At 42.1% G+C, this 27,898-nt stretch overlaps 2 protein-coding genes across 7 annotated transcripts in view; one reads left to right on the top strand and one right to left on the bottom strand.

Annotated features, from left to right (window-relative positions):
- Positions 1 to 12,252, bottom strand: part of ccdc25 (coiled-coil domain containing 25) — a 30,461-nt gene extending 18,209 nt beyond the window's left edge. Inside the window, exons 1-5 of one of the 5 annotated variants that reach the window (XM_085997393.1) lie at positions 12,132 to 12,252; positions 3,797 to 3,844; positions 2,802 to 2,841; positions 2,520 to 2,571; positions 526 to 601 (exon numbers count right to left, since the gene is read on the bottom strand). In XM_085997393.1, coding sequence (XP_085853519.1) covers positions 526 to 601; positions 2,520 to 2,571; positions 2,802 to 2,841; positions 3,797 to 3,818 — 190 coding nt within the window. In that variant the 5' untranslated portion in view covers positions 3,819 to 3,844; positions 12,132 to 12,252. Of the gene's footprint in view, positions 1 to 525; positions 602 to 2,519; positions 2,572 to 2,801; positions 2,842 to 3,017; positions 3,093 to 3,796; positions 3,845 to 5,729; positions 6,491 to 11,455; positions 11,646 to 11,696; positions 11,825 to 12,131 lie in introns of those variants that run through there. The other 4 variants (XM_085997389.1, XM_085997391.1, XM_085997388.1 and 1 more) reach the window with 4 other exon arrangements.
- A 68-nt stretch (positions 12,253 to 12,320) lies between these two features.
- esco2 (establishment of sister chromatid cohesion N-acetyltransferase 2) overlaps positions 12,321 to 27,898 on the top strand; it is a 35,672-nt gene continuing 20,094 nt past the window's right edge. For both annotated transcript variants that reach the window (XM_085997382.1, XM_085997381.1), the window contains exons 1-6: positions 12,321 to 12,542; positions 14,942 to 15,009; positions 15,664 to 16,720; positions 18,719 to 18,781; positions 25,416 to 25,491; positions 26,570 to 26,630. In XM_085997382.1, the coding sequence (XP_085853508.1) occupies positions 14,957 to 15,009; positions 15,664 to 16,720; positions 18,719 to 18,781; positions 25,416 to 25,491; positions 26,570 to 26,630 (1,310 nt within the window). In that variant the 5' untranslated portion in view covers positions 12,321 to 12,542; positions 14,942 to 14,956. The remainder of the gene's footprint in view (positions 12,543 to 14,941; positions 15,010 to 15,663; positions 16,721 to 18,718; positions 18,782 to 25,415; positions 25,492 to 26,569; positions 26,631 to 27,898) is intronic.

Below are 27,898 nucleotides of genomic sequence, written 5' to 3'. Positions count from 1 at the left end.
TAGCTGGAATATGGTGTCCAATTCTGGGCACCACACTTTAGGAAGGATGTCAAGGCCTTGGCGAGATGAGTGTTTTTTTTTTAGGTAGTGAGTTCTTACGATCTGGAATGCACTGTCTGAAAGGGTGGTGGATGCAGATTCAATAGTAACTTTCAAAAGGGAATTGGATATATACTGTACTTGAGGAAAAATCTGCAGGGCTATGCAGAATGAGCAGGGGAGTAGAACTAATCGGATAGTTCTTTCAAATGGCCTCCTTCTGTGGCACATGACTCTATGATTACCAATTCTGCTAGTGCATTCCACAGCCTCAACCCTGTGCGTAAAAAAATTTCCCATGCTCCCTGTCCAAAATCTTACATATAATCTTATATCTATGCTCTCTTGTTCTAGAGCCCTCAATCACTGCATGTCTATTTCTATCTACTATGTACTTTGTTGCATCCCTTCATAATTTATAAACAACTATCAAATCACCCCTTGATCTCCTCTACTCTAATGAACACAGCCCCATACAATCATTACCTTGAATGCTATTGGCTTTAACTAGCTGAGCACAGTCAATTAGTACTTCCTTGGGGATGCCATCAGCTGCCTGCCCCTAAGACACAAAAATAAAATATATTAACACTTTGCTTTATATACTTTAACAGGTTGAGTAAAACTCAATTTGTGCTGAAGTAGAATATTAAATTGAAGCATAAAAACAGAAAATGCTGGAAATACTCAGGTCAGGCAGCATCTGTGGAGAGAGAAACAGGGTTAATGCTTCAGGTCAATGACCTTTCATCAAAACTGGAAAAGGGAGATGCAACAGATTTTGAGCAAGTGCAGGGGCGGGGAGGGGAAAGAGGGGAGAAAAGAAAAAAGGGAAGGTCTGTGATAGGGTGGAAGGCGAGAGTGATTAAATGACAAAAGGGATGATTGTATAAAGCAAAAGGAGATGTTAACGGGACAAGTAAAGAAACAAAAGATGAGTCTAGAAGAGGTGTAAATGGGAATGGCAGAATCATCAGCTGCCATGTGAAAAAATAAGGGCAGAGGTTATGATCTGAAATTGTTGAACACAAGGTTGAGTCCAGAAAGCTGTAAAGTGCCTAATTGAAAGATGAGGTTCTGTTCCTCGAGCATACGTTGAGCTTCGTTGTTACAGTGTAAGAGGCTGAGGACGGAGAGGTCAGCGTGGAGTGGTGTGAAGAATTAAAGGGACAGGCGACCAGAAGCTTGGGGGTCACGCTCGCAGACTGAACGGAGGTGTTTGGCCTCCCCAATGTAGAGGAAACCGCATTGTGATAGTGAATACAGTATACTAAATTGCATGACGTACAAGTAAATTGCTGTTTCACCTGGAAGGAGTATTTGGGGCCCTGGACGGTGGGAAGGATGTTGTGACTGACTGAGGAGTGGACCAGGGTGTCGCGTAGGGAATGGTCCCTTCGGAAAGCTGAAAGGGGAGGGTAGGGGAAGATGCGTTTGGTGGTGAGATCACCCTGGTGGTGGCGGAAATGGCAGTGGATGATCCTTTGAATGTGGAGGCTGGTGGGGTGAAAGGTGACGACAAGGGGAACCCTGTTGTGGTTCTGGGACGGAGGGGAAGGGGAGAGAGAGAAGTGCAGGAAATGGAGTGGATTACGTCGCGGGTCATGTCAACCACGGTAGAGGGGAATCCTCATTAAATTGAAGCATCTCTTTTATACAATGTTACATAATGAGACATTGCTTAGGTGAAATGATCTCTTCCAATGGGTTTAGTCTTTAGATGAAATGTGTTCAATGACAAATACATGCTAATCTAATTATACACTTACACTTAAATGATTATTTACAACACTCTTTACTAATGCATAGATCCTTATAACATACAACAAAATTGTTCATATTTCTGTACTGTCATATCTCGCTCCTCTTATTCTCCCAATTCCACCCCATCCCACTTCTCTTGAAGCCATTAACTCATGCTGGAGTATGGTTCCATATGCATTAGCTGCCCTTCAGTAGCTCACCCAAATGGCCATTCTTCATGTGAGTATAGAAAATGAGTGTCAACAGATATTAAAAAATGTAGAAGAGCCACAGCAATGGAGTCTGATCTTGGCCTTGCCCAAAGACCTCACGCAAGCCCTGGCTGTCAGGGGTCACTGGCTATCAATCAGGAGCAGAAATCCCAGTGGGCTTCTTCCTTCCCTAGCTCAGGAACAATAGCAATTGTAGCTTCCCCCCCAACCCCCCACGATTAATTTTTAAAATATATGAAACAGAAAACTCAATTCAGACTCAAAGAATATAATTCATATTCCACATATGGCATTGACCATAAATTACTCAAGTGACAAAGGTGCAAGTGATTAGGTCATCCCACTCGAGACATAAATCGTAACTCACAGGTTACCATAAATTCACTGTTTGAAAATGAGAAGAGTATCATAATACACATAACATACTCTATTGGGTAATTTAAAAATTGTTATAGTCAGTTTACTCTAAAAAAAAAAAAAAAAGGAATCCAGTTCTGACCATACCTTGTATAATCGGAGGTACACATGAGCTGAAGACAATTTATCTACATGAAACCTAAAAAGAGGAAAACAATTCCAGATATACAGCAGTAATACAGCAGTAACCAAAACAAATAATGTATTTTGCAGACTCAGAGCTGCAAATATTATATGTACATTATTAATTGCAACACAAAGGATTTCATCAGCAATAACAAATTATAATGGAAAGACATTTAAACATTGTGTGAAATTTGAGATAGAAATTAGCAAAGTAATAACAAAACTATATTCATTGTGGCATACCAAACATCTTCTGGCCATCCATACTTTATTAGGTCTTCATCTATATTTAAAAAAAAAAAAGAATTACATAACAAGTTGCACAGAGCTGAAATATTTAAAAAACCTCAGCCAGTTTGTTAGCCATCTAGATGAGTTAGTCCAATCCATCAAATGCTCTTTGATCATTATGTTTAAAAACAGTGTTCAGAGTTGCTAATTGCTGTTAGATACACTCACATGAATCTCTAAATTCTAAACCATTCATCACCTTCCCGGTTGGTCATGAGGCAATGGAAGAGTCCCTGTTTAATCCTAGGCAAAAGACCAGAAAAGTAGTAGTACCTCAAACAGTAGCTGAAACTGTAATGGAAATAATCTCCCCCTGCAGAATGTCTTCAATGCCCAAGTACAGCACAATCCATAATTATTTAATCAAATTCTAAAAACAGCATTATGGGCCAACTGTCAAAGGAACTCTATCTACTAAGCACACAACAACCCAATGAACCTAAATGTCAGTGCTTGACAATTATGCAGTTTTCCTTGACACAAGAAACACAATCATCATGGGAACAAGAGGAATAATTTGCTGATGATACCAAAGGAAGGCATGTCAAACTGTGAGGAAGAATGCAGGCAGTCATAGGCAGGTTAGTTGGGGGCAGATATAAACAGAAAATCTCAGTCAGGAAAGACTGTAGATCCATGTAGTACACCTTCCTGTCTCAACAGTTAGAGCCGATGATGTGCTTCTCCAAAATACTTGCCCAATTTGACCTTGATAGCTAAGCGACTTGTCCCTACTTACATCCATTGGCAAGCTATTCCAAAAACTAACCAACCTCAGTGATTAAATATTTTCTTACATTCTGACTGGTATTCCCCTGCTCTGCTATCTTGCACCAAATCTAGTTTATGTTAAATTAAAATTATACATAAGTGATCGAATTCCCTCTCCAAGACAGTGAAAGTGATTAAGCCAATTATTTATAAGAGGGAAGAAAGTAGACACTTACTTTCATATTTATCCTTTCCCATATATATTGTATATGGTGCAGAAACCACTGCAATAAAATAGAAAAGTTTAATTTCATTACATTGTAACAAAAAAATTATAGAAAAGCATACAGTCTGCAAAAAGGCAACTAGCTATAATATTAATTCCAAAAGATTTAACCATATAACTTCCAAGAGTTTAAAGTTATAATGTTCTCATCACTTCTTTAATTATATGCATTTATATATTCGTAGCACATTATTTTATCCTATTTCGTTTTCATTTACTCCACGCATACTTGACCGATAGGTTGGGTGGTGGTGGGTGGGGTCTCATTTCTTTGATTTATAGAACAGTACTAGCAATGTGTAAAAGAGGCCTAGATATTTTTGGACAGACTAACAAAAATTAAACAGCCTTTAATTTGTTTTGTTCGATTTGAAGGTGTTCCTCAACATCTCCCCACAGTGGCAACAACCATTATACAGCATTAGTAATACAAGAAGCGTGAGTGAGCACATGGATCCAACTGAATACAGGAAACTCTGTGCTATCCGGCACCCACGGGACCGAGCTGCTGCCGTTGCCTGAAAACTGCCCTACTCTCCAGAGTTAATGTTGAGAGATACGGAGATTCTTATCTCCGTATTTGACAACAAACACTGTTGCTTAGCAACAGCTTCTAAACACTCGGGTGTGGCCCTAAAGCTCTGTAGCTGAAGCTGTTGCTATAGCTACAGACCTTGCACAGCTTGACTGTTCAAACAAAGCAAAAAAAAAAAAAAAAAACGGCTGCTGATTTTTGCCGGTGGCTCCAGATTACCGGATAGCTCACCTCCGGATAGCACAAAGTTTCCTGTACATAGATCGAAAGAAAGACTTGCATTTATATAGCGCCTTTCATCACCTCAGGTCGTTCAAAAGTACTTCATTTGCTGTAAAATGCTTTGGAAGTGTAGTCACTGTTGTAATGTAGGAGACGCAGCAATTAACTTGCGTACAGCAAGGTCCCACAAACAGCAATGCAATAAAGACTAGATAATCTGTTTTAGTGATATTGGTTGAGGGATAAATATTGCCCAGGACACCGGGGATAACTCCCTTGCTCTTTTTTGAAATAGTGCCGTGGGATCTTTTACATCCACCAGAGAGGGCAGACACGGTTTAGCATCTCATCTGAAAGACGGCACCTCCGACAGTGCAGCACTCCCTCAGTATTGCACTGGAGTGTCAGCCTAGATTTTGTGTTCAAGTCTTTGGAGTGAGACTTGAACCCAGAACCTTCTGACTCAGAGGCAAGAGCGCTACCACAGTTTGTTATATGTATAATATTTTAATCACTAGAATGATTTCCCAGGATTATTTGTACATGGAGTGTGATTCCTGACTCGAGCCAGTACCAAGGAAATTGTAGGGCAAAAGGCATAAATATGCTAAATAAAATTTATGCTTTTAAAAAAGTTTTATTTGTAATTGTGCTATCCAGCATACAAATCCACCTGTCATCCCAGAAAAGATCTCCAGTCTGAACTAGATTAGCTTATTTCTCAGCTGGGATAGCAGCAGGGTACTATAGCTGGGCTGGGCATAATGAAAATTTAACAGCCAAGATTCCTAATTTCTGAATGCTGTCCAATGGCTGTTGGAAACTTCTTGTATGTGGACTTCGGGTGGATCATTTGGCTTTGCTGTAACGCAAGTGTCGGTACGAAGGAATTTAAGCAGTTTACAATGAATGACTTAGATGAAGGGACCAAGTGTAATGTATCCAAGTTTGCTGACGATACAAAGCTAGGTGGGAAAGTAAGCAGTGAGGAGGACACAAAGAGCCTGCAAAGAGATATAGGCAGGTTAAGTGAATGGGCAATAAGATGGCAGATGGAGCATAATGTGGGGAAATGTGAGGTTATTCACTTTGGTAGAAAGAATAGGAAAACAGAATAGTTTCTCACCTTTTAAAAAAAATATTAAATGTTGGTGTTCAGGGAGACTTGGGTGTCCTTGTACAAGAAACGGAGATGGCATACAGATACAGCAAGCAATTAGGAAGGCAAATGGCATGTTGGCCTTTATTGCAAGGTGATTGGAGTATAAGAATAAGGAAGTCTTACTACAATTGTACAGGGCCTTGGTGAGGCCACACCTGGAGTACGGTGTACAGTTTTGATCTCCTTATTTAAGGAAGGATATAACTGCCTTAGAGGCAGTACAACAAAGGTTCACAAGATTGATTCCTGGGATGAGGGGTTTATCCTGAGGGGAGATTGAGCCTATACTCTGGAGTTTAGAAGAATGAAAGGTGATCTCATTGAAACATACAAGATTCTGAAGGGGATTGACAGGGTAGATGCCGAGAGATTGTTTCCACTGGCTGGAAAGTCTAGAACTAGGGGGGCATAGTCTCAGGATCAGGGGTCGGCCTTTTAAGTCTGAGATGAGGAGGAATTTCTTCACTCAGAGGGTTGTGAATCTTCGGAATTTCCTGCCCCAGAGGGCTGTGGATACTGAGTCGTTGAGTATATTCAAGGGTGAGATAGATTGATTTTTGGACTCATGGGGAAATGGAGATCGGGCAGGAAAGTGGAGTTGAGGTCGATGATCAGCCATGATCTTATTGAATGGTGGAGCAGGCTCGAGGGGCCTGTGGCCTATTCCTGCTGCTAATTCGATAGCAAAATACTGCAGATGTTGGAAATCCGAAATAACAACAGAAAATGCTGATTCTTATGTTCTTCAGGAGCTATGATATGGAACAGAGAAAGATGGATACTGTTTGCTTGTACAAGCAATTTTATGCTACACAAATCCACCACCTGGCTGTTATGCAACCAATAAATACAACACAGTCAGCTGTTTATTATGAGACAAATAAAACCTCAAAGTAATCCAACACAAAAAATACAAATAGACTGTGCCTAGCTTTCTGCTCATGCGAATTACTAGTTTCAGAATTATTTGTTTCAAAAACAAACACAAAATGCTCCATGCAGATAAATTAACTTAGATTGTGTGCACAAAGCAGCTCATGTACCATTTTGGAAACGATATACAAGCAATAGCACTGTTTGTACCATAACACTGGAGCAAGGGTGTCAAGTTCATAATCTTTACAGCAAAATTACTATTTTTTGGATTAGAACTTATTGGCCTGGATTTTGCGGTCAGCGGTGAATTGACGGCGCTCGCCACTGACCTCGAAGAAGCTGCCCACAAAGATCTAGCGATCTCTGTAGCATGGATTTTAGCTTACCCAATATTAATTTCATTCTAGCGTTATGTATAGGGGATCTTCAGCATCAAGCAATATTGATGTCATCAAGCAGGCCAAGCAGCCAATCACATTGTTGAATTCTCAGACCGCAAACAAATATTATAAACAAACTTTAACATTAAAATAAAAATCTATGGGAATTTGCACCATAATGGAAAAATTTGATGTTCCACAAATATAAAATTAGTTTTTCAGGGCCAGAGAGGTTGTTCAGCAGTAATTATAATTTAGTACGCCGTGAAAAACCCAGTTACACCTCATTCAACAAGGCTTAACCTTTCTGGGGGTTTTTACAGCGAGATTAGTGTGTTAAAAAGTGGAAGTTCACATTAATTCAAGTGATTTGTAAGATTTCCATCTGCGAGGACTTCAACAGCGCACCCTGTAGAGGAGCTGGAAATCACTGACTTCTGGATTTTCGTTTTTAACTTCGCATGTGCGGACGCCACAAGTTGATGTCAGTTTCAAGAGTAATGACGGTGAACGCTCAGTTTCGCTGTCATTACAACTGCAAATTCCGGTCCAGTAAAAAATTGAATTTTAAAAAAATCAACTGCCCTCAAAATTATTAAGTTTTGTAAACTTAAAATTCCAAACCATTCTAAAATTCTCAGTCCACAAAAAGGAGAATCCGTTTATTTATACACACTATAGGCAACAGTAATTGTTAATTATTTCTCTATCACTTGGGTTTGTAAAATTTATTTGAATCAGAAAGATGGGGTCGGGGTGATGCAGTGGCATGCTGATTTGTGTGCGACAGTATGGAGGTTTCAAACAGCTACAATGAGCTGAAAAGGTGAGATTACATGGATATATTTATCTCACAAAAAGGATTATAAAGATATAGGAATAATTAAAGCAATCAATAGGATATAGATGAATGGACAGACATAAGGAAAAAATGATATGCAGAGAAAGGTATAAATAGATGAATCGATACAAAAGATACCTATTGTTGTATCTGACCAAAATGACAAGAATGGCAACCTGTGCCTAATAATTTATATTTCCATTAAAACAAAGCTGCAACAAAAACACTATATCTTCCTTTCACAAAATATAGATCCAGTTACAGCCGAATGGATGCAAGGAATTACTTGCTACAACTTACATTAATTAAAAATAGTTATTTTGCTAAACCCTACCTTGGTCAACTGATAAATCCTGATTGCCCAAATTACATACAATACTATTTTTAAAAGTATACATCCGTTTTTGCAGTTACTTGAGACCACACATATTGTATTGACCAGTCTACAACAACCAAAGTTAGACAGCTCTACAATGGAGCTTTAAAATCAGCTTTATGGTTCATAAATAAAACTACTATAAAAAGGTTCCTTCCCTGATTTTGTTTTATGCACGGAATTCAAACTGATAAATGTGGAGCTGAATTTTGTCACAAGGCTACAGGTAAAGGTGTATGCTGCAATTGGCAGGTCTTAATATTTATGTAAATTAGAAAAAATAAATTTGCATTGGTTAATGTATGGTCACATAATTTTATGTACTTTCAGAATATAATAATTTGTAAGTAATATTATTCAAATGTAACTAGGAGTCTTGGTACATTTCCCCCCCCAAAAATAAATAATGCCCTTTCAAACAGCACAATTAGTCATTGTATTCCCATTTAGAATTTCACATGACTCAAAAGTTACAACATATAAGAAACATACTCACTTCTGCTTGGCTGATTAAAATACGACCAGGGAGTTCTACTATGTGATTCCAACTTTGGACCTAGGCCTTGTACATCCACTCACACCAACTCTTTGCCTCCATCACAGCCAGAGAGACAGCAAACATATACATGCATACATATAATTAGCTAGCAGTAAGTCTGAACTTTAGTTGAGGAGTTCAGAAGCTTTCACATCACAGAACTGAAGCTAGAACAGTTTAGGGATGCTAGCTGCACAGCACTTTCTCCACCCCCCCCCCCCACCACCCTTAAAAAATATATATATAACCTGCATGTTGCCATAAGTATTTGACCGCCAGGTAACGAGACTTCACACTCAGTCCCTGGAAGAGGACTTTGGCTTTGTTCTAGCGAGTTCTAAAAACTGAAGCTGAATACAAATTCAACACAGCGAGAGTCTCGCATGAAACCAGAAATTTAATTTTATACCTCAATGGTGTATTTACTGCTGAAGCAGCACCAGAAACAGCAGTTCCGCCACCCATCAGTACAGGTCTGCTTACAAACCAGCCTAAGTTTCCTCAGTGCCCCTTACTTGCATATTCAGGTCAGATTCCCAGCACTATAAGCGCCCTCTATAGACAGTCCACTTCCATGGAGGAGGAAAATCCAGTACAGCTGCAGCAGCTAAAAGGGCCTGTGTCTGTAACAATGTAACTTCCTGCAATGTCAAAAGTTGGTGCATCTTCAGGGCACCAAACCTACAGATTTAAAGATTCTTTAGTTGAGGTGTTACTGTCTATAAATCGGCAAAGGAAGACCCAATATTTAGACTCCTAGGGAAGTAGGCCTAAGAAGGGCATGACCTAGATGTGTGGAAGGCGGTGGTCTTGTCAATAAGTGCCAACTCTGGCAAACCCTGCATGCTACTCAGTCCCAGAAGTTGTTCACAGATCTTCCACGGCAGCCTAGGTAACAGGAGGTAACCATACCATGCAACACTGTATTCTTCCTAGTTGCAGCCATTTTAACCTCCCTGCATCAAACAACATCTGCAACTTACTGCCTACATGCAGGAGGTACCACAGTAGCCTTCACGTCTTCCTTCTCCTGCATGTGGTCCTTTACTCACAGCTGAGCATGTAGTGGAAGACTCACACAAGTATTAAATTGTCAACACCTGTTCTCATTCCACTAATCTGTTTTAGAATGCTTTCTGAAACCTAGGTTGTCCTCCATATGCCATGCAACTTGCATTAATATTGTCGATTGCCTTAAAGGGAAACTGGCCCATGATCAAGGACGAGGCAGTACCATCTGAATTTTCCAAGGCTCCTGATGCAAATCGCCCGCCAGCCACCTTAAACCTACTGCCATTGTAAAAACTGTAGGCTAGGATTTAAATGGCACACAAATGCATACACAAAGGGATGGTATGGTAGTCTTAAGTAGGAACGTTATCAGATTTACTTTAAGAGATATTTTTGTCACTGATAGGATTTAAGGCAAAGTACATGAATGCTTGTGCAAGAGTACTAGAATAATGTCCAAATTGATTGTTCCAGAAAAATGTGCAATGCCAGCAATTGACTGAGTGGAGTCCCACTCGAGACTTGAACACAAAAATCTAGGCTAACACTCCAGTGCAGTACTGAGGGAGTGCTGCACTGTCGGAGGTGCCATCTTTTGGATGAGACGTTAAACCATCTGCTCTCTAAAAGGTGGACGTAAACGATCCAATGGCACTATTTCGAAGAGCAGGGAGTTATCCCCAGTGTTCTGGCCAACATTTATCCCTCAATCAACATAACAAAAACAGATTATCTGGTCATTATCACATTGCTGTTTGTGGGAGCTTGCTGAGTGCAAATTAGCTGCCGCGTTTCCTACATTACAGCAGTGACTACACTTCAAAAAGTACTTCATTAGCTGTAAAGTGCTTTGGGTCGTGAAAGGCACTATATAAATGCAAGTCTTTCTTAGCTGAACAGATCCATGTTGATCTGCATCCATTCTTGAGCTAATCCTGAGAATATTGTATACTTTCATTTGACAACTTTTGATAACTAGGTTCTTACAATTTACATAGAGATTACTTTACAATTTACATAGATATAACAGAAACTGGGTGTTTGATCCAACCAGTCTGTGTTGGTGTTTATCTCCACACAAGCAGTAGTCCTAATCAAAGGAGCACACCCTGTTCCTATATCTCTTTATTCCCCTTTCCTTTAACCACCTATCTGACCTACTTACATTGTTTTACAGATTAGAAATGATGCACAATTTTCTGGAACTATCAATTTGGACAATGCCAGGAATTAAAAACTTTCCACAGGCACACATGAAAAGGTGAATCAAAGTGCAGAATTTAATGCTTTCTGTACTTTTCTTGATGAATTTGCGCAGGTGTATAAAGCAAAAATACACAAAAAATGGAAAAATTTGACAAAGGTGATGTAAAAAGTCTGACCAGGATATACAAGAACCAACACACTTACTGTTGTACTAAACATTTTAAATTCTCTGGCAAATAGGTCAGCAATCCTGGTCCGAACTGGCTAGTCACAGGTTGAACTTCAATGGGAAGTACAGCCACACAGGGGAAACTTGGTTTAGATTACCACTGTTGGATGTTTGCAAATATATTCCGGTTTCCAAACCATTTACAAACTAATTGTGCTCCTCTTAAAGATCAGGCAAGTATCCAATTTCAGATTCTCAAGCGATATGAAGCATTTAAAAAAAACATTCGTTACCAGAAATGATAGATATCTTTTGTCAAAAGGAAGCCCAGGGAAAGAGTCGATTCCAGTGAACACTGCGACAAAGAGGAGAAAAGCTGTTGAAGGAAACACTAGGCCGTGCTCAATGCCGAGCCGTGCTCAATGCCGAGCTCCCACATGTCCTGGGGAGGGGTTCTCCGTAAATGTTCTGAACCCTTTCCAAAGGCGTGACAGACAAGGTCACATTTAAGTGTCCACGGGTTCTTGTACTTACCGTTACTGGTAAAATAGAAAACCATTTTAGCGGCAGCAGACGCAGGTCGCCGCTGCTGCTGCAGAGGCTCCGGGCTGAGCAGGAAGTCGATGGCGAGCCAGGCACCTCGGCCACGTGACCACCGCAGGAGGCTCTGGGACTTGTAGGAATATTTTCACACAAAATTAGGAGGGAAAGAAACAGAACAAAACGGCAAAATGCAATCAGCCAGAGATCTTGTAATTATTATTAATATGCATCAATGCCATGATGCTTATAATCAGTTTTCTTTTGGTAATTAAACGGTAGATTTTTTTTTAATGCACAGCACATCGGACGTTAACCTCTCATTTCCTCTTGTGCATTTCCAGTAGTTTAATTTCCTCAATGCGTCACTCTTCTCTGCCAATACAAATTCAAACCTGTTCGGCTGTAATTACAAAAATAAAGGCGGACCTCAGGGAAGATTGGGCTCTGAAAGCTGATTCAGTTCCATTAGCACTTGAGTTTTCTAAATCCACGCATTTGCGATCCTGACTCTGCATTTTCGTAGTCGCCGCCGCGTCCCTTCACCATCAGCTCCTGTTGAAGAAGCGGGAGCACCGAGCAGGTCAAGAAGGCGGGACCTCGAGTGGTTCTGCGCCAGTTGGTTCAGCCCCGGGCCAGATTGACACGTCGCTCAGCCAATCGCGGATGGCAAGGATTGTGCCCGGCACCAATCCGCGAGCCGGGGCGGATGTTCGCTGCGAAAGGCGCGCGGGCTGTGGAATCCGGAGTCAGCGCGCGGGGTGGTGGCGGTTGGAAGCCGAGACCCAGAGGCAGAGGGAGCCACCCGGCAGCCCGAGCCGACCCTTCTCACTGGATGAGGTGAGGTTTGAGCTGAAACGGTCGCGGGGATTTATTTTCCCCTTCTTGTACCGGCGGCTGTGGGTTGGTGTCGGAGCAGTGATTGGATGAAATCTAGGGCGGGAGATGCTGGGGTTGCCGGCGGGTGAAGGCAGTGTGCGGGCAGCGCCGTCCCAGTGAACCCTCCCTGCAACATTGCACCTATACAAGGCGGTAAAACGCCACAAGGCGCTTCACGCCCAGGAGCGATTGTCAAACACAATTTCGGTCCTGACTGTATCTGGTGCACCACTGGTGTCGCCATCTGTCACCAGATCTGGCTGTATCCTCTCAAGTGCTGTTGGGCTTCACTCTGCCAAAACTGCCACTACTCCAGGATCATTTGGAGAATAAGGATACCCCCCTTTTTTTCCACTACCAGCTGTCTCCGTAAACCCATCTCGCTGTTTCCATCCTCGCCTCCGACAATCACAAGAAGCTGACGGATGTCTTTTGCAATAAGATTGCGACCATTCGTTCTCAGCCGTGGCTCAGTCGGCAGCACTCTCGTCTCTGAGTCAGGAGGTTGTGAGTCCCACTCCAGAGACTTGATCGCAAAAATCTAGGCTGACACTCCAGTGCAGTGCTGAGGGAGTGCTGCACTGTTGGAGGTGCCGTCTTTCATATGAGACAATTAAACCGAGGCCCCTCTGCTCTCTTGGGTGAATGTAAAAGATCCCATGACACTATTTTGAAGAAGAGCTGGGGAGTCAGCATCATTTAAAAATGTTTTTATCTGGTCATTATCACAGTGCTGTTTGTGGGAGCTTTCTGTGTGCAAAATCGCTACCGTGTTTCCTACATTACATCAGTGACTACACTTCAAAAAGTACTTAATTGGCTGTAAAGTACTTTGGGATGTCCTGAGGTCATGAAAGGCGCTATATAAATGCAGGTCTTTCTTTCAGTTGCCTCTCTTTCCTTTCTCTTCGCCCCCCCCCCCCCTCCCCTCCCACCAAAGCCACAAATTACATCCTCTGTGACTGTGTTCCTCCTTGGCCTTATCAACCTCTTTGCAGATTCTGACATGGTTGACTACACCATCTTTCTCCAATGCCTTTCTTTTGTTGTCCAGCTCAATGCAATTGTCCTCGCTTGGTTGCACTCTCGCCTGTCTAATCATAGCCAGAGCATCTCCAGCAATGGCTTCTCTTCCCAACCCTGCACCCGTTACCTCTGGAGTCCCCCAGGATCCCCTCCTCTTCCTCGGCTACATGCTGTCCTTTGGCCACATCATGTGCAGACATGAGGTCAGGTTCCACCTGTCTGCCGACGCCAACAATACCTACCTCTCTTGATGCCTCCGCTCCCTCTGTGTTGTCAGACTGCTTATCTGCTATTCGGTCTTGGATGAGCTATAATCTATCCACCATTGGCAGCTGTCTAGGCCCCATGCTCAGGAATTCCCTGCACATCTCCACCACCCCCTCCTCAAAACTCACCTCTTTTTGGTCACCTCTTCTAATATCTCCTTTGGCTCAATGTCCATTTATACGCCTCTGTGAAGTGTCTTGAGGTGTTTTTCTAAAATAACGATGCTATATAAATTCAAGTTGTTGTATACAGTGTATCCAGTAGATTTGTGTGTGTATACAGTGAACTCAGTAGACTTGTATGTATGAGTATATATCCAGTATATCCAGTAGATGTATGTGTGTGTGCATATATGCAGTGCACCCAGTAGGTTTGTGTGGTATATATTGTACCCACACAGTGAAGTAAATACAGCAACACTCACCAATGGATTAACAAATAGAACAGTGGGCTCACCAGCAAATAAAAATTAATTAATAGATGTGGTATCAGTTAATTAATTAACAGGGGGCATAGACTCAAGCTTATCAATAGAAGAATGAAGAGGGTTGTTAGGGAAAACATGATAAAGGGTTATTCAAATAGGAAATTCTTTGCTACATTTACCTATTGGGGCAGAGACTAACATTATTGAAAAGGGAATTGGAAAAGTATTTGAAAAGGAAGAATATAAAAAGATAACTACAATGATCTCTCTGCTGCAATTTCTATGATCTGAAAGTGCTCATGTACTGGCATAGTGATGCTGCTCTAACACAATGTGTCATGGAATGCAAGATCCATGTTTTAAGATCTTGAATTTAACTCTCATCTTTGCAGTTTCCTTCATATAGACCCTAGATGTCTGTATAAATTAGCCAGTAGAGATTTGTTAATTTATTCAGTTAATGCTGAGTGTGTAGATAGTACGCAGTCTGCACAGTAGATTTAAGGTGTCTAGTGACAGTGAATCAGTTAGTGTACAGAATACAGTTGTGTCCTCATTGCTTCTTGCACTCTCTGACTGCTTTTGTTTATATAGACTATCGGTAGTGCAATGTTTAGTTTTGTGTTCAATTTTTTTTCAGTTTTAACGAGGAACAATGTCTACAGTTACTCCAAGAAAGAGGAAACATAGCTCTTCTGAAGATGCTTGGTAAGTTGTGACATATTGCAGTTTATGAAATTGAATATAGGATAATTCATTCCAAAAACGATCTGTTTCTGGGGCATCGCTGCTCTAGGCTGAATAGAAATATTTATGTATTTCACTGCTGACCATGGCCTATTCTATTAATACTACTACTTCAAAAACAAGACCGAAAAATCTTTTAGACCGTTATTCTAATTTACTAGGAACTGATCGCACAGGGTGCTTTAACTCTCCCTGTGACGTGTTCTCAGTGATCCTAGAGTTCATAGGTTGAAATTAATTGGATTTTTAGAGAAGAATTTACGTATGAAGAGAGATTGGAAAGTGCAAAATACAGACAAAATTATTAGAAAAAGAAGCTAGTTGCATCTATCCATATGTTCAGTAAACTATAACATTCCACTTGCGCACAGTTTAAAATGACGAGTTGGCATTGGCCAAGAAACACTATGGGATGGAAATGTGGTGTTTATTTTATTGAATTTTATTCAGTTATAGCTCAGTTTTGTTACTGAGCCAAGTTGGTGCTAGGAGTTGTTATGTATATGCTCTTTAAAGTTAAATCACTTTGAATTCACAGTGGAGCAATGCTACAGTGTAAAATATTGATTTGTATGGTTTTAACAGTCACTAAGTCATTTTATTTCTTTTTAACAGTCAGGATTATACCCCCATCAATGTAGCAATATCAGGAACGCCAGCAAAGAAAAGAATCCTTGATTTTGATAGAGTTCCCTGTTCATCAAGAATGTCATCCCCTAAATTAACAACCTCATCAATGTTAAGACGGTCACAAAGAGGCTGTAATTCTGATAAGGAAAATCTTTTTGACAACTGTGCTTCACCACAAAAGTTATCTATTAATCAATGTCAAGGTGATTCACCGAATGAAGTCTCTGGGCTGACTTCCAACATAAACGGCTGTCCACACAAACCTGCTGTACCTGCAAAGTCCTTCTACAGGAAGGGGAAGCAGCTGTACCTCACCCCTCTTGAGAGAAAATTGGTCAATCAAAACAGGCCTTCCAAGTGTGCCGTTGTAGATAAACAACCTGAGATGAAAAATGCAAAATTTCAAACAAAGAAACAAATTGAAACAAAAGCAAAGCTGCCGAAGGGTTCCAGCTCTAAAGTTCCAATGGATTCAAAGGAGTCACAAATAAATCAAGACAAAGTCAGATCTAACGCCACCACAAAACTGACCCATCTGAAGGAAAATGCATATTATGGGTCCATGACCAGGGCACTTCTTTTTACTTCAAAAGTGAATGGTTTAAAAGTACAGCAAAGGCCTAAAATTCAAATAGGTGCAGCTTTCTTTTCCACGGGCAGAAAATCCCAGCCATTGTTCAAAAAGAGTTTGCCAGACCCCGACATCAAATCATTTCCATCAGATTGTAGCGTCCAATTTAAACACCGTAAAAGCAGTGCCAAAGATGATGACGACAAAAAATCTAACAAGGAAGCTCTTCAAACAGTTAATCACAGCAATGGAATGAGTGATGGGATTAGAGAGAGCACTTATAAAATGAAAACCAAATTAAAAGTGGGAAGAAAAGCTGAAAAATCTGCACACCTGTCTGCCAACGTGGTCAATGTTTTGCTTACGAGCGAGGTGAAGGTGGTAATTCAGAAAATTGAAGTGGCACAATTCAATCACCCAGTATTGATAACCAAGGAGAAGTCATTGCAACAGAGAGATTTGACAACAAAAGTAAGATGAAGAACTTGGATTAAATTTTATGTAACTTTTTGCCTGCTCTTTCCCCATCAATATTTCTGTTTTTAAGTTCTTAAATGTGCTTTTTGGATTATTTAATGAGTACCCCAGACTAATTATTGAATTCTTAAGTTTTTGTAGGGCTCCTATTTGAAGAAACAGATCAGGGGTGTCTAAACTTTTTGTCTTCATGGGCCATGTTGTTGTGTACCATGGAACCCTGGGGACATTATACGGTTTAAATGCACGATCCTATTAATTTGCATTCACTACAAGTTCTTGATACAGACTTTGGAGTTCTGATTTAGGATTTACATATCAATGAGGCAACTTCGCTAAGAACAGCCCTTTTCATATCAACAGGCTTGCAAAATTCAAACAGGACAAATCAGTGAATTATTAAAGATAATAAACGCATATAGGACTGAGTTCCCTTGGTTTTTTTGGGGGGGGCAGCACATGTGAGCTGCAGTTTCAACACACCTGGTGCAGCTGAACTAACTTTTCAGCATTGGGTTACTCTATTTCTTCATTTTACATTGGCCCGGCTTTTACGGTGGTATTGACGACGAAACTGTCAGCGTTCACCTCCGACCCGCAAAACATTTACGAACCTACCTCCAGGCGCCCAGCTGCGTGGAGTTGCGGTCTCTGGCCTCCAGGCGTACGGCAGCGTAAAGGCCCACGGATCCCAGGGACACCGGCGGTTCGGAAGTGCCCCTGGGATCATGTGGGCCCGGCCCTCCAATCACAAAGGAGGATTTCGTTGCAATAATTTACGAAGGGAATCCCCTAATGATATGCAATGGAATCCCCAAACAATATACAATTTACAGAATTCTAATCATTCTAAATGTACTATATTGTAATTTTATTCAAGTCCCTTCATTGCACCAACCTCAATAAAAATTTCATTTTTGATATAATTTTAAACATCTTAATCTGGGCCAATATTTGCATAAACTCATTTAAAGTGTATGTGCATTATTTTGGATTTTTAAATGTTTTATTTAAATCTCATATTTACCCTTACGCTGATGAAAGCAGGCCCTATGCCTGCTTTTACCAGCCATAGAGTTGCGTGGGCAGTTGTTGGGCAAATAGCCCAACTCTGCACCAGCAATACTAAGTTTCCATGCGGTTCGGATGATCTATCAAGGCGTACCTTGATAGATCGCAAGTTCCGGATTTCATGCATGCGGAAATCCGGAACTTCTGGGGCTTTTCAAATGGATTATGACGGCATACTCTGAGTACGCCGTCACGGAGACCACAATTTCAGCCCAAATGTTAGTCTCACTGTTTTCAGGGTAGTCATAAAAGATCCCATTGCACTATTTTGAAGAAGAGCATGGGTGATCTCCCCAGTGTCTTGGCCAATATTTATCCCTCAGCCATCATCATTAAAACAGATAATCTGTTCATTATCACATTGTTATTTGTGGGACCTTGCTGTGCGCAAATTGGCTGCCTCATTTCCTACATCATAATAGTGACTATACGTCAAAAGTACTTAATTGGCTGTAAAGTGCTTTGGGACGCCTTGAGGTCGTGAAAGGCACTATATAAATGCAAGCCTTTTTCTTTTACACTTGCTGTGCAAGACTTGTGTATTTTTACTTCCTGCTCATTTTGTCACTGTACTTCCCCAAGAGTAACACTAGATTGTCTCTGTCAGCCGAGCATCCATTCATTGGTACCGAGTTGTCCTGGCCTACTGCAATGAAATGTGTGGTATATTGGGCTATTGTTTGTGTTGAAGCAGATAAATAGCCAAACAAGCTACTGTACTTGTTTAGTTTATGGAATGGCTGACGTGATATGAATTCCCATTAAGATAGGGTAGCATGAATAATTAAGTTATGGTGCTGAGTGATTATTCTTAATTGTCATATTCCATAGACTGTGTGATATAAAAGATAAATATATATTGCTGCTTTGAAGTTTTACCTACAACTGACAATTATACGTGTTGGCTGTTCATTGTTACAGTGGTTTGACCAGTTTCATGATTCAGATTCTGAAGAGGATGAACACGAAATTTTGAATGTTGAGGTAAGATATAGTATAATGTTGAAATCCAGTCCAGACTGATGTGGAGAAAGCTGCCTCTTTCTGACTGGAAGGATTTTATGTGAAGTGAATTTGGGCATCCTGAGGAGGAACTACTTCACTCAGAGGGTGGTAGGTCCATGGAATATGCTGCCCCAAAAAGCTGTAGAAGCTACATCATTACATAAATTTAAAACAAATAGACAGTTTCCTAGAAGTAAAGGGAATAAAGGGTTATGGGGAACGGGCAGGAATTTGGACATGAGTCTAGGTTCGGATCGGTCATGGCCCTGTGGGTAGCGGAGCGGGCCCAGGGGCCATGTAGCCTGATCCTGCTCCTATTTCGTGTGTCTAATTCTGTTAGATTCAGGAGATGGTTCAGTGATAGTAGATTGGTGGTTAGGATCAGATCAGCCATGATCTTATTGAATGGCGGAGCAGGCTCGAGGGGCCGATTGGCCTACTCCTCCTATTTCTTATGTTCACCTAGTTACCAGTGAGTGCAGGTCCATACCACAAACAGCCTCTAAACTAAATTTACAAATTTGGATGACTGGTGTGAGAAGTGGAGGAGAAAGACATACGAGTGCAGTGCTTTTTTGAGACAGAGATTAAAATATATTGTTGGAGTAGCATATGGATATTTACTGTGCACCTGGTCTATGTTTATGCCTGACCTCGGAATACTTGATGTTGGCACTGGGTGACAAGCTGACATCGTTAACCTTGTTGAGAACATTAATTCCCTTCCAGTTTCCCCCTCTCAAAAAGCATAAGTTTATTTTGCCCATTTCAGGTCTCTAACTTACAAGTGGGGCTGCTATGCATGGCCAATAGTAATTTAAGTTTTTTAAAGAAAAAACTACCATGCTAGGATATTTTATTGCCACATTAGGCCATTAATAGGGTATGGGCTGATATTGTCATTAGCTCAAGTTTAGTTAGTAGGTATTGGAAGAGGAGTTTCTTAAATTGGATTCCTCGTACAAGCAGTAAACCAGGCCCAATGCCTTCTGAAAATCTGAGATATAATGGCCTTCCTATGCCAAACATAAGTTAATGTGGAACAGACCTGTGCCTGTTTCAAGCAGTATGGCACTCATGACAGTCTACTTCACTTCTCGGTAACAAAAAAATTATATTATACACTTTGCCTTGATTTGTCTTTTTAAAAAATAATTTAGCTTGTTAGCATCAAAGGGCATTTTCTATTGTGCTGTGTTACTGTGTTTTAATATATATTATGAGTTGGATTTTAGTCAGTATCTGTTTTTAGATTAAACTGAATTCCGTGAAGTTTTATTTTTGCATTACTGTGAAAGGAATTATGCCCAACCAGTCCCCATCCACCACCACCCTCCTCCGCCTGGCTGAACTTGTTCTCACATTGAACAACTTCTCCTTTGACTCCACTCATTTCCTCCAAATCAAAGGTGTTGCTGTGGGTACCCGCATGGGTCCTAGCTGTGCCTGCCTTTTCGTGGGATATGTGGAACACTCTTTGTTCCAGTCCTACTCGGGTCCCCTCCCTCACCTCTTTTTCCAGTACATTGATGACTATATCGGTGCTGTTTCCTGCTCTCGCCCTGAACTAGAAAATTTCATTCACTTTGCTTCCAATTTCCACCCTTCCCTCACCTTCACATGGTCCATCTCCGACTCTTCCCTTCCCTTCCTCGACTTCTCCGTCTCCATCTCTGGGGATAGGTTATTGACAAACATTCACTACAAGCCCACTGACTCCCACAGCTAGCTAGACTACACTTCCTCCCACCCCGCCTCCTGTAAGGACTCTTCCATTCTCCCAGTTTCTCCGTCTCTGCCGCATCTGCTCCGACGATGCCACCTTCCATACCAGTGCTTCCGACATGTCTTCCTTTTTCCTCAACCAAGGATTCCCCTCTACTGTGGTTGACACGGCCCTCGACCGTGTCCGTTCTATCTCCCGCACTTCTGCCCTTACCCCTGCCTCTCCCTCCCGGAACCACGATAGAGTTCCCCTTGTCCTCACCTTTCACCCCACCAGCCTCCACATTCAACGGATCATCCTTCACCATTTCCGCCACCTCCAGTCTGATCCCACCACCAAACGCATCTTCCCCTCACCTCCCCTTTCAGCATTCCGAAGGGACCGCTCCCTCCGCGACACCCTAGTCCACTCCTCTACCACCCCCAGCACCCCTCCCCCTTCGCCCGGCACCTTCCCGTGCAAGTGCAGGAGATGCAACACATGCCCTTATACCTCTATTCCATTCTCCCAGTTTCTCCGTCTCTGCCGCATCTCCCCTTTCAGCATTCCGAAGGGGCCACTGTCCAGGGCCCCAAACACCCCTTCCAGGTGAAACAGCAATTTACTTGTACTTCTTGCAATTTAGTATACTGTATTCGCTGCTCATGATGTGGTTTCCTCTACATTGGGGAGACCAAACGCAGATTGGGTGACCGCTTTGTGGAACACCTCCGTTCAGTCCGAGCTCCCGGTGACCTGTCACTTTAATTCACCGCTCCATTCCCATTCCCACTCCGACCTCACCGTCCTCGGCCTCCTACATTGTTCCACGGAAGCTCAGCGTAAGCTCGAAGAACAGCACCTCATCTTTCGATTAGGCACTCTACAGCCCTCTGGACTCAACATAGAGTTCAACAATTTCAGATCCTAACCTCGGCTCCTATCACATATATATATATATATATTTTGTTGCGAGGGCAATTTTGGGGCGCTTGGTCTCCCTGCCCCTGTGTGTCCCCCCTCTCCCTGTCATGTCCTCTCCCTGTCCTATCCCTCCCTCCCCTCTCTCCCTCCCCTCCTCTCCCTCCCTCCCCTCCCCTGTCTCCCTCCCTCCCTCCCCTCCCCTCCCCCCACCCCCTCCCCTCCCCCACTCCCCTCTGTCCCTCTGTCCGGCCCCTCCCCCTGCCTAGCGCCTGAGGTCCGGTGCCGTTGCGATAGCGGCCGTGCGGGGCCTAGCGCTTAAGGCGCGGTCGGGTTCTGAGGCCGGGACGGACCGGAGCTGAGGTCCCCCGCGTATCGTGCGGCTGATGGACGGCCGTTGCGGGCAGGCGGCGCATGCGCGGTCAGTGCGGGCGGCCCGCGGGGAGCAGGCAAGGGCGGCTTGGCGGCCGTTAGTGAGCGGGAAACTTCGGGCGGCCCGCCCGCGCTCCGTCCGCGACACCATGAAACCTGAGAGGGGGAAGTAGAGAGAGACAGAGAGGGAAGAGGAGAAGGAGAGAGAGGGAAGAGGAGAGAGGGAAGAGGAGAAGGAGAGAGAGGGAAGAGGAGAAGGAGAGAGAGAGAGGGAAATTTTTTGAGCTTCAGGCCCCGAGTCCCCCCTGGGCGAGGGTGAGGAGGAGGGGGGGGTTGCTAAACACAATATAAAACTCAAATAAATTGTTAATTAATTCCCTAACATATAATTCAAATATTTACCTTCCTTCCCTAACACACTGAAAGTGTGGGGGAAAAAATCGTGAAAAATCAAGATGGCGGCCACTCACCTCGGTTCAGAGGGATAAGGCCCGCCCACACACGCACCGATTGGTCGACCGGTCAGGTCACCGAAGCGTAGGATTGGTCAATTGTCGAGTCACTCGACTGTAGGAAGGAACCCGCCGTCCGATTGGTCGACCTCGACGTCACACGGCCGCTAATGAGATGCTAATGAGCGGAAGGCTGAACGTTTTTCGGATACCGCGGGCGGGACTTTTGTGCGGCCGAAACGTAAATACGCCTATGACCGGTCCGGAATCGCAAGCTTTCTTTTGAGGCGACGCGCGCGTCGGTACGCTCTGTAACTTTCAAACGTATAGAGAACAGACAGACAGACAGACATCAGGACAGACAGACATCGGGACAGACAGAAGAGCTCTTTTTTTTATATATATATATATATATAGATATTTTTTTTTTATCCACACTTTTTTGTTTGGCCTTTTTTCTTCCCTCCCACATGGCAGCTGTCCTTCATTCTGCCAGCGCAATTCACACCTCACCTAGAGTCATCCTTTGTTCCTTAACCTGTCCCATTACCACCTCCTCTTGCCTTTAATATCTCTTAATGTCTCTTAATCTCTCCTGCTTTCTATCCTATCACTAACCTTCCCTTTTGTTCTTTCATCCCCTCCCCCTAAACTTGCTTTCCATTTCCTGCTTTTTTCCAGTTCTGACAAAAGGTCATCGACCTGAAACGTTAACTCTGTTTCTCTCTCCACGGATGCTGCCTGGCCTGCTGAGTTTTTTCAGCGTTTTCTGTTGTTATTTTATATTTTTAATGGTTTTAAGTAAGGGAAATATTTAAATAAGGAATGTATTACTGTACAATGTGAACAAAATTGCATTTATTTACCAGTTTTACATTCTCAGGATTTCCTGATTCCTTTCACAAATGCTACATAAGAACAGGAGAAATAGGAGCAGGAGTGGGCCATACAGCACCTTGAGCCTGCTCCGCCATTCAATAAGATCATGGCTGATCATCGACCTCAACTCCACTTTCCCGCCCGATCTCCATATCCCTTGATTCCCCTAGAGTCCAAAAATCTATCTATCTCAGCCTTGAATGTACTCAAAGACTCAGCATCCACAGCCTTCTGGGGCAGGGAATTTCAAAGATTCACAACCCTCTGAGTGAAGAAATTCCTCCTCATCTCAGTCTTAAATGGCCGACCCCTTATCCTGAGACTATGCCCCCGAGTTCTAGACACTGCAGCCAGGGGAAACAACCTCTCGGCATCTACCCTGTCAATCCCCTTCAGAATCTTGTATGTTTCAATGAGATCACCTCTCATTCTTCTAAACTCCAGAGAGTATAGGCCCATTCTACACAATCTCTCATCATAGGACAGCCCTCTCATCCCAGGAATCAATCGAGTGAACCTTCGTTGCACCGCCTCCAAGGCAAGTATATCCTTCCTCAGATAAGGAGACCAAAACTGTGCACAGTACTCCAGGTGTGATCTCACCAAGGCCCTGTACAATTGTAGCAAGACTTCCTTACTCTTATACTCCAACCCCCTCGCAATAAAGGCCAACATGCCATTTGCCTTCCTCATTGCTTGCTGTACCTGCATGCTAGTTTTCTGTGTTTCTTGCACGAGGACACCCAAATCTCTCTGAACACCAACATTTGAAAGTTTCTCACCATTTTTTAAATTCTTCCTACCAAAGTGAATAACCTCACATTTCCCTACATTATACTCCATCTACCACCTTACTGCCCACTCACTTAGTCTATCTATATCCCTTTGCAGACTCTTGGGGGAATTTATGCCGGCGCTCAGGGGGCAGGTTTGGAGGTGGGACTGCTGGCAAAATTGCAAAGATTGACAGCGGGTCCCGAACCTGCTGTCAACCCGCCTCCATACAATCTTCCCAAGTGTCGGGTCCCCGATTTGTGCAGGGACCCGACACCTAGCAGCGGGAAGAGGATTATAGGCACTTAACTGCCTGTTAACAGGTAATTAACAGACAGTTAAGAGGCTTTTTTCAATTTTGCCAGGTCGACTGCGGGCTTCCCGACGTCCAGACACCACGCCAGGGTAAGTGTGGCGTGCTGTGGGTCTACTGTAATGTTTCTTCATTGATGACAGCTGCAGAAGTGGTGTGAAGGATCCAATGGTACACTGGTGAGTTTCAGAGGTAAGAAAATGTTGGGAAAATCATTTTTAATGTATTAAGACTTTTCTGTAGGTAATAAGGTTTGAAGTGTTTGTGTAGTCCCACCTCATTGGGAGAACCTCTCTCACCAGTGACAGATCACTTCTGTAACCTCACCTGCAGCTGCCATCTGTTTTATTCTAAGGAGAGAGTCTCTGGAGAGCCTGGATGCAAGGGCTTACCTTTGTACAGTGATTGGCAGTGTTTGCAGCACCTCAATGCTGTCAAACACTGAAAAATCATCTGTCAAAAAAAATGAGCGTGTCCCCTTTAAGAAAAACCGGCAGATGACACGTCATCAACTGACGCCATCGGACACTGGCTTTCTCTTAATTGGCCGGCAAGCCAATTGGCGCAAAATTACATCTGTGCGTCGGGCGTTGTTGGGGGTGGGACTGGAACCCGGAAGCCACCTGACCCGCTCCCAACTCGCATCGAAAGGTAAGATCGCACCCTTTGTGTTCTCCTCACAGCTTACTGTCCCACCTAGCTTTGTATCGTCAGCAAACTTGGATACATTGCACTCGGTCCCTTCATCTAAGTCATTAATATAGATTGTAAATAGCTGAGTCCCCAACACTGATCCTTGCAGCACCCCACTTGTTATAGCCTGCCAACCTGAAAACGATCCATTTATCCCTACTCTCTGTTTTCTGTCCATTAACCAATCCTCTATCCATGCTACTATATTACCCCCAACCCCATGAGCCCTAATCTTGTGTAATAACCATGTGGCACCTTATCGAATGTCTTTTGGAAATTGAAATATACTACATCCACTGGTTCCCCTTTATCTACCCCGCTAGTTACATCCACAAAAAAGTAATAAATTTGTCAAACACGACTTCCCTTTCATAAAACCATCAAGCACACTTGAGAATGCTCAAATAAAATCTATTTTTTATCTTCTAAACATTTGAGTTTGGATTAACATGGTTTTTAAAAAATTGCTATTTTATCATATTTTATTTTACCTTGCATCTTAAGAGCTTTAATACTCGTGAAACTGATTTGGAATTTGAAGATGGGAGCACTTCTGAAGGAAATACTGGCAAAAATGAAGGTAATTGATTCAGTCATGATGAGGGCTCAGTATGGAATGAGACCTTGTGGTGGTTCATTTTGGCACTAATTTTAGATTGAGTAAGGTACTGATGCCCACTTTTGAAGGAGTCTGTGTATTTCTCCTTTATATCCATTGATATCTTCCTGGAAAATGGACATGTATGGTTGTTGAGTGAGAACAAGATTGGGCTCTGCTGTGATACTCGCCATGGTCCAGTTTCACACGTGAAGATGGTCCATTTCAGAGATAACAAAGGGTGCCTGTGGAATCTAACCTATCATGAGTCAGTGCCTTTAGCAGAGTGATGAGAAAATGAATGGGTGGAATATATGGGACTGTATCTCTCTCCAAAATTCCATGTTGGTATTCAAAGTACAGTTGCAAATGATGATTCACAATCAAAATTGGTATAGTAAAATGATACACTTTCAGTTCTAATTTTGGATAACCTTTCAGCATTTTTGCAACAGTGGGGGGGAGAAAAGTGGCATAACCAAGCAATTGCAGTAAAACCTGAAAATGCTGGAAATTCACAGCAAGTTCCTCAGCATCGGCAAAGAGAAAAGACATGTTAATATTTCAGATTTAGAGACTTCATTAGAACTGAAAACTAAGATAAGCAAACAGTTTAGTAAGGGTAGAAAAATAGAGTTAAAGTAAGAGGATTGGAGTCAAAAAAACAGATTTCCGTCATTAGAAAGGGAGTTAATGGGTGGAATGATTTGCAGAATTCTTAATATAAAACTATTGGATGATGCCAAAGATCATATCCGTGAAGCAATAGAAAAACATTTATTGAACAAAATATATGGTTAGAATGTCTCATGGACTGTGTTTAGTTCCATTTTTGTGGGTTGGAAACAATTGTCATTTTGTTCTTATCTGGAACAAGTAAACTTTTTAGTTTAGGAATTTTTTCAATTAGCCAGTTAAAATACTCTGTTGTAAATATACAAACAAATATTTCTTGTAATTGTCATTACTGCACATATTAAAGTATTGGGTTTTGTGATGGTGTTATTTTTATTTAGTTAAGCGCCTTTTTATAAATGTAATGAGCATGTTTGTCTTTTAGGCTCATCACCAGCAGCTGCTGTCTACCCCATTTTTAGTACTCCTTGTACTGGCAGTAAAAGGTACGGACTTGTCATTAGCCCTGAATGTGTGTTCATAGTACTATGTTTCCATCATGTACATGAAGTTTATGGCACGATATATTAGCACATGAACACATAATACAGTCCTTTGAAATTCCTGTCTCCACTATTTTATTCGAAGCATTTGTTTTAAGCAGGTTACTGTCTCTGCTAAAGTTGCAGAGGCAGGAATTGAAGACAGATACATTAGTGACCAAAAGCACATTGTGCAATTTCAGGCAATGTTCGTTCTAGACTTCATCAATATTGATTAGTACGAGGTAGTACATTTTGGTAGGAAGTATAAGGAGCCACATACTCCTTGGGAAATAAGTGTCTAATTGGAGTAGTAGAACAAGGGGATCTGGGGGTACAGATCACTAACAGTAGCAACAAAGGTTAATAAGGCCATTTAAAAAAAAAAAGCAATTCAGAAGGTTCAGTTCTAGAGGAATAGATTTGAAAAGCAGAGAAATTATGTTAAACTTGTATAGAACCTTGGTTAGACCACACTTGGAGTACTGTGAACAGTTTTGGTCTCCATATTCTAAAAAGGATATAGAGGCAGTGGAGAAGATGCAAAAAAAACTTTATTAGAATTATACCAGAACTGAGAGGTTCTATCTATCAGGAAAGATTAAAAAGGCTGGGGCTCTTTTCTCTAGAAAAGAAAAGACTGAGGGATGACCTGATAGAGGTCTTTAAGATAATGAAAGGGATTGATGTAGAAACGATGTTTCCACTTGCGGATATAGGGGCCATAAATATAAGAAAGTCACTAATAAATCCAATAGGGAATTCAGGAGAAACTTCTTTACCCAAAGAGTGGTTAGAAAATGGAACTCCCTACCACAGGGAGTAGTTGAAACGAAGAGCATAGATGGATTGAAGGGGAGACTAGCTAACCACACGAGGGAGAAAGGATATGTTGATTGGGTTAGTTGAAGAGGGGTGGGAGGAGGTTCATGTGGAGCATGAACCTGTAGGGCTGAATGACTGACTTGTTTTTGTGCTGTAAATATTTTGTAATACTTTTAAATTATTGGCAAGTTACACATTAGCCAATATTATAAATTTCAGAGTACTAGAAAGTAATATATCTTACAGTAGAAATTGTCTTTATTACAATGCACTGATTAGCTGACCACTAACATAGTATCAGAATAAAACTTTGTTCAGTTGGCATGGATTCTTTAAACTTCAGATTAATGCAAAGATTGTCTGGGTGTAACATAGACAAAGAATTGACTTTCAATGCAGAAGCCTTT

The sequence above is a fragment of the Somniosus microcephalus genome, chromosome 9 (genome assembly GCF_052327205.1).
Source record: "Somniosus microcephalus isolate GS21.2 chromosome 9, FLI_Smic_1.0, whole genome shotgun sequence".
NCBI lineage: Eukaryota > Metazoa > Chordata > Chondrichthyes > Squaliformes > Somniosidae > Somniosus > Somniosus microcephalus.
This window is presented reverse-complemented; position numbering and strand designations above follow the sequence as displayed.